The 7190-nt window shown below is 32.7% G+C and overlaps 1 protein-coding gene across 1 annotated transcript in view; it reads right to left on the reverse strand.

Annotated features, from left to right (window-relative positions):
* The window catches only part of LOC109376851 (DNA repair and recombination protein RAD54B-like), a 63501-nt gene that overhangs the window by 38790 nt on the left and 17521 nt on the right, over window positions 1–7190 (reverse strand). The window contains exons 6-7 of the mRNA XM_019632989.1: window positions 5386–5676; window positions 5172–5257 (exon numbers count right to left, since the gene is read on the reverse strand). Of these exons, the coding sequence (XP_019488534.1) occupies window positions 5172–5257; window positions 5386–5676 (377 nt within the window). The remainder of the gene's footprint in view (window positions 1–5171; window positions 5258–5385; window positions 5677–7190) is intronic.

A 7190-nucleotide genomic window follows, 5' to 3' on the forward strand; every position in this document is an offset into this window, starting at 1 on the left:
CATGTTATGAAATACTTGCATAAACCATTATTTTTATAGTTCCTAGTCCATCAGAAATACTTCATAATTTGTTGACCAATTACCATATTTTATTAATTCTAAGATATATTGTTTTACATGCTAGATTCTCTGAAATAGATGCTTTTTATAATATGTGACTTCTTACAATTATAACTAGATAGCATGTTTTTCTTGCTGGTACATGAAATAACGATGCATTTTAGATTGATAGTATCTTAAATTTAATGAAATATTGAGTCCCTACAACATGTAGACTCTAACCATTTTCCTATCTCAGAAATGTTTATTTCCAATTAGTTTGTTTCCTTTAATATGTTTTTAGGTTTTATCCTTACAGCTAAGTCTTTAAGCACATATATGATTATTTCTTTAAAATACATTCCTAAAAGTGAGATAAGGCCACAAGATATACACAATTTTAAAGCTTCCGATACACATTGCCACACTAGCTTCCAGTTGTACCCATTTACATTCCAACCAGTAAAGGACAGTACTCTCATCTACACTTGCTATTACTATGTAAATCCAACCTAATAAAACACAATAGAAAAGAAAAGAGTTACTTCATGGTTATTTTGATTTACTTTTCAATACCAGTAATGATGAGCATTTTTATATTTACAGTCATTTATAATTATTTTTGAAGTACCTATTTATGAATTTTAAAAAAGTGATGAGGTCATTGATGATGAATTCATTATCACCAAGCCAGTATTACAAGAAATGATAAAAGGACTCCTTTAAGCAGAAAAAAAGACAAATCAAACAAATGAAAATCAAAAATATGAATAATATTGGGAGGGTTATCACTTTGTGACGGGTGTTAAATGGCTACTCAGTATGATGTTTTGTACACCTGAAACTAATATAAAAAATAAAATAAAATTTTAAAAAATAAATAAGCTGGAAATAATTATGTACCTATCAATAATCACTTTAAATGCAAATAGGTTAAATGCTCCAATCTAAAGACACAGGGTACCTGAATGTGTAAGAAAAGACCAATGTAGATGCTGTCTACAAGAGACTCACCGCATATTGAAACACACACACAGACTGAAAGTAAGGGATGGAAAAAGACATTTCATGCAAAAAGAAATAAGAAAAAAAGCTGGAGTAGCAATACTTATTGGACAAAATTGACTTTAAAAAGAAGACCATAATAAGAAGAAACAAATGAAGGACATTACATAATAATAAAAGGATTAATACAAAAAAAGGACAAAACCCTAGTAAACACTTATACACCCAACATAGAAGCACCTAAATATATAAAGCAAATATTGACCAACATAAAGGCAGAGATCAACAGTAACACAATCAGAGTAGGGGACTTTAATACCCTACTGACACCAATGGACAGATCTTCCAGAAAGAAAGTCAACACAAAANGGGGGAGGGGGGTTGTTACTTTGTGAGGGGTGAAAAGGATAACTATTGCATTGTTCTGTACACCTGAAACTAATAACAAAAAAATAATAAAAAAGAAGTACAAATTTGTTGTTATAAAGTAGTCATGGGGATGTAGGTATAGCACAAGGAATACAGTCAATAATCAATTGTAGTAACTATGTATGGTGTTAGATGGGTACTAGATTTATCAGTGTAAAGATGGGAGGGGAGTTGAGGACAGGTTGAAAAAGGGGAAGGGATTAAGAAGTACAAATTGGTAGTTATAAAATAGTCATGGGATGTGAAGTAAAGCAAAGGGAATATAGTCAATAATATGGTAATAACTATGTATAGTGCCAGGTGAATACGAGATTAGTCAGGGGGATCACTTCTTGAATTATACAAATATCTAACCACTATGCCGTACACCTGATATTAATACAAAATAATATTCAATGTTAACTGTAATTGAAAAATTAATATGGGGGAAAGGGGAATAAGAGGTTCAAATTTCCAGGTATAAAACAAATAAATCATGAGGATATAATGTACAGCATGAAGAATATAGTCAATAATATTGTGATAGCATAGTACAGTGTCAGATAGTTGCTGGACTTAACAGTGATCACTTCTTTAGGTATATAAATGTTGAACAACTATAATGTACACATGAATCTGATATAATGATGTATGTTAGCTATATTTTTTAATAAAAATCTTTTTTAAAAGATTTAAAAACATCAATTAAAAAATGGGCAGAGAATGAATCTGAACAGACACTTCTCCCAGGACATACAAACAGCCAACACATATATGAAAAAATGCTCAACTTCACTAGCTATTATGGAAATGCAAATCAAAACCATAATGAGATAGCACCTCACACCTGTATGATTATCAACAAGACAAATAATGACAAGTGTTGGAGAGGTTGGGGAATAAGGAACACTCATATACTGCTGGTGGGAATGCAGACTGGTATAGTCAGTATGGAAAACAGTATGGAGGTTCCTCAAAAAATTAAGAATAGAAAAACCATACAGGCCAGCAATCCCTCTCCTGGGTATCTATCTACTCAAAAAATCTGAAAACATTTAACCATAAAGATATATATATATATATATATATATATATATATGTACCCTTATGTTCATTGCAGCATTATTCAGTGGCCAAGACATGGAAACAACCAAAGTATCCTTCAATAGATGACTAGATAAAGATGTGGCACACAAACACAATGGAGTATTACTTGGCCATAAGAAAAGATGAAATACTGCCATTTGTGACAACATGATGGATCTTGAGGTTATCATGCTAAGCGAAGTAAGTCAGACAGAAAAAATTGAGAACCATATGAGTTCACTAATATGTGGGATATAGAACTGAAAGCAACAAATGAACAAGAGAAACAAACAAAAACTCATAGACTCAGACAACAGTTTAGTGGTTACTAGAGGAAAAGTGGGGAGGGAGAGACAGAAAAGGGTAAAGGGGATCAAATATATGGTGACGGACAAAGATCTGACTTTGAGTCATGAACACACAATACAATACATAGATGATGTATTATAGAATTGTACACTTGAAACTTATANCACAGGGTACCTGAATGTGTAAGAAAAGACCAATGTAGATGCTGTCTACAAGAGACTCACCGCATATTGAAACACACACACAGACTGAAAGTAAGGGATGGAAAAAGACATTTCATGCAAAAAGAAATAAGAAAAAAAGCTGGAGTAGCAATACTTATTGGACAAAATTGACTTTAAAAAGAAGACCATAATAAGAAGAAACAAATGAAGGACATTACATAATAATAAAAGGATTAATACAAAAAAAGGACAAAACCCTAGTAAACACTTATACACCCAACATAGAAGCACCTAAATATATAAAGCAAATATTGACCAACATAAAGGCAGAGATCAACAGTAACACAATCAGAGTAGGGGACTTTAATACCCTACTGACACCAATGGACAGATCTTCCAGAAAGAAAGTCAACACAAAACAGCAGCCTTAAATGACACTCTAGACCAGGTGGATTTAGTTAATATTTTTAGAGCATTTCATCCCAAAGCAGCAGAATATACATTCTTTTCAAGTGTACATGGAATGTTTTCCCAGCTAGAGCACATGTTAGGTCACAAAACAAGTCTCAATAAATTTAAGAAGGCTGGAATCTTATCGAGCGTCTTCTCTGACAGCAATGATATGAAACTAGAAATCAATTACAACAAAAGAAAAAAACTGAAAAACACACAACCATATGGAGACTAAAAAACATGCTACTAAATAATGAATGGGTCAACAATGAGATAAAGGAAGAAATCCAATGATACCTTTGAGACAAATGAAAATGAAAACACAATAACCCAAAATATATGGGATAGAGCGAAAGCAGTCCAAAGAGGGAAATTTTAGCAATGCAGCCTACATAAAGAAACAAGAAAAATCTCAAATCAATAGTTTAACCTTAAATAAGGGAACTGGAAACAAACAAAAAAAGGGCAAACAAAGCCCAAAGTGAGTACAAAAAAAGAAATAATGATCAGAGCAGAAATAAATGAAATAGAGACTAAAAAAACAATATAGGCTCAATGAAAACATGAGTGGGATTTTTTAAAAGATAAAATCAACAAACCTTTAACAAGGCTCATGAAGAAAAAAAGACAGAGGACCCAAATAAAATCAGAAATACAAGAAGTGACAACCAACACCACAGAAATATAAAAAAATTAAAAAAAATACTACAAGCAACTATACACCATCTATTTGGACACTCTGGAAAAAACAGATAAATTCTTAAAAGCATACAATTTTCCAAGGGTGAATCAAGAAGAAACAGAAAATCTGAACAGAGATTATTACTACCAATGAAATCGAATCAGTAATCAACAAACTCCAAACAAACAAAAGTCCTGGACTAGATGGCTTCACAGGTAAAATTTACCAAACATTCAAACAAGAATTAACACCTATTCTCAAAGTATTCCAAAAAAATCCAATAGGAAGGAAGTCTCCCAAGTTCATTTTACAAGGCCACTATTACCCCAATTCCAAAACCAGAAAAAGACACAAAAAAAGGAAATTATAGACTGATATCCCTAATGAACATAGATGCAAAATTTCTCAATGAAATATTAGCAAACCAAATTCAGCAATACATTAAAAAGATCATACACCATGATCAAGTGGGATTTATTCCTGGTATGCAAGGTTGGTTCAATATCTGCAAATCAATTAACGTGATACACCACACAAACAAAATGAAAAATAAAAATCATATGGTCATATCAACAGATGCAGAAAAAGCATTTGACAAAATCCAGCATCCATTTATGATAAAACTGTCAGCAAAGTGGGAATAGAGAGAACATATCTCAACATAATNTTTATTATAAATTCTAAAAAGTGGTATGCCAGGTCACAAGATATACAAAATTATAAGGCTTTTGACATAGTTTACCAAACTATTTTCTAGTTATACCAGTTTACAGTCTAACTAGATCATTTTTATTTTCTTCTTTGCAATTTTCTGAATTTTATAAATTTCATACAACAACCATGCATCACTTTTATAATGAGGAAAAATATAAATTGTTTTTAATGGTAAATTTTGTATTTGTTAGCACCAAACAAACAAAACTGACTGTCTATATTAATATAAAATAGGAAGGGAGACCATAACAAAGTATTAGACAGGTGCCAAAGAGCATAGGGCACATACTCTAGAAGGCAGAGCCTCAAACCATGTCATCCCTAGTTCAGCTGTATGAATGTAGACATGCTCTGAAGAACAAGTAGCAGGCTGGATCAGCTCTATAGCAGAACCATACTGAAGAGACTTGAAGCTTTGGGAAAATCCACAAATGCAACCCCAGGGATTCATCCAATCTGCCCTCTTAGAATCACATGATACAGAACCCTCAGCTCATACCCCTGACAGTCTCACAAACTACTTACCTTTATAGAGTTGAACAAAAGGCAGGGGTGATTGCACAGTTTTTTAAGAGCTCCTATACATATTAGATGAGGACTATTTTCCAACAACCCTTCAAGACAGAATCTGACAGTCTGAGAATTCAACAGCTTTCGATAAAGCTCAATCTGTAGTGCCCCTGGTCGGCAAAAGACTACATTCTCTATTTTAGGTGGAAGATATTTATTTATGACTTCTTGGGTCCTTCTGAGGAAAAACGGTCCAGTGAGGCAAGTAAGTTGGACTGCTCTTCTCTCTCCTAATTCTTTTTCTTCCTGTGGAAAAATAGGAGATTAAAAGTATTATAGACAAAAATCTTGTAGTAAAAATGAACATTAAATATTTTATAATGATAAACTAGCTACTCCCTTCAGTTTTCTTTTTTAACAGGAGAAATGAAATACAAGTTTGGGAAAGGATGACCAACCATTATCTCTTTAAATGTTCAGCATAATCTTTTAATTAAGTGAAGCTACAGTATCCTGAATCCTTGTTTATTTGGCTGTTGGCATATTGCGAGCCATTAGAATCAATAATCTACAAACTGAATTATTCCGAAAGCTTTTATGTGAAGACTACGATGGTATACAGTCCTAAAATCAAAGCAAAGAATTGATACAGCAAATTCTTGGAAGTAAATATTTTGACAAGTTATTGATCCTAAAATTAAGCCTACAAGAAATTACTGNAAAAAATAAATAAATAAAATCAATAGAATTTAGCGACTGACAATGTTGGAGAAGTGAAGGAGAAAGTGAGTCTAGAATGATAGGTGTTTTGCTTACATTATGTACCACTCATCAAGCCAAGGAATAATGAAAAAGGATCAGGCGTGCAATGGCAAAATGATGAATTTTGGGACATGTAAAGCTTAAAGTCTGATAGGTCATCAGGATAGGTTTAGATGTCCATTAAACAGTTAGAAAGAAGGATGTGGAAATTAGTAGAGTGAATTGGAATAGAGAGAGTTGTAATCAATACTATATGGGTGATAGTTTAAAACTACAGGGAATAGAGATAACACATGAAGGGTGTTTAGAGTGAAAAGGAGGCTAAAAAGAAAACCATAAAGAATATCAACATTTAAGGGACAGTAAAAGGATTCTGAAAGAAATAGGTGTTATATATCAGAAAACATTTCTAGGTTTTAAAAAAATACATGTATTTACATTTAATTTTTCTTAAATAAAAACTTACAGACACATTGTTAAGAAGTTTTAAAAATACTGGGAGCTGGCCAAAAAAGAAAATAATTTACTTTTAATGTTTTCTACTTCAGGAAAAAAAGGAGCGGGGAGGGAGTAAGGACATAGTCTAAGCTACAATTCCATGAGAACTTACAGGAAGTTTATTAAATTAACCTCTTACTTTTCAGCAGGACGAAGTCCGTGGATAACTGCTAAGAGCTTTGTCAGCACCTGTAGTTTTCCTGACTCCTCCTCAGCAAACATGAGAGGGTTGTAGTCAGCAGGGAACACATTTATCAAGCCTTCATATAGACTCTTTTCTTCATTTCCATTCCAAGTTGAACTACATTCTTTTTCCTAGTCAAAAGAATGATTGTTAACACTGGTTCATGTTTTGTTTTGTTTTTAATTGGGGGGAAAAAGTGCTAAAATTATGGGGGGGAAAAAGTGAAGATTAATAGCTACCTGAAAAGACCAAACTAAAAATCATGTAAATCTTTATAGGTTACGATTTGGTTATTTCTTTTTTTTTTTTTTTAAGATTTTTATTGGGGAATTCGGGAAGGGGAACAGCCAAGTTGTTGTCCTTCGATCTTAGTTGT

Source organism: Hipposideros armiger, unplaced genomic scaffold (genome assembly GCF_001890085.2).
Source record: "Hipposideros armiger isolate ML-2016 unplaced genomic scaffold, ASM189008v1 scaffold_1224, whole genome shotgun sequence".
Lineage (NCBI taxonomy): Eukaryota > Metazoa > Chordata > Mammalia > Chiroptera > Hipposideridae > Hipposideros > Hipposideros armiger.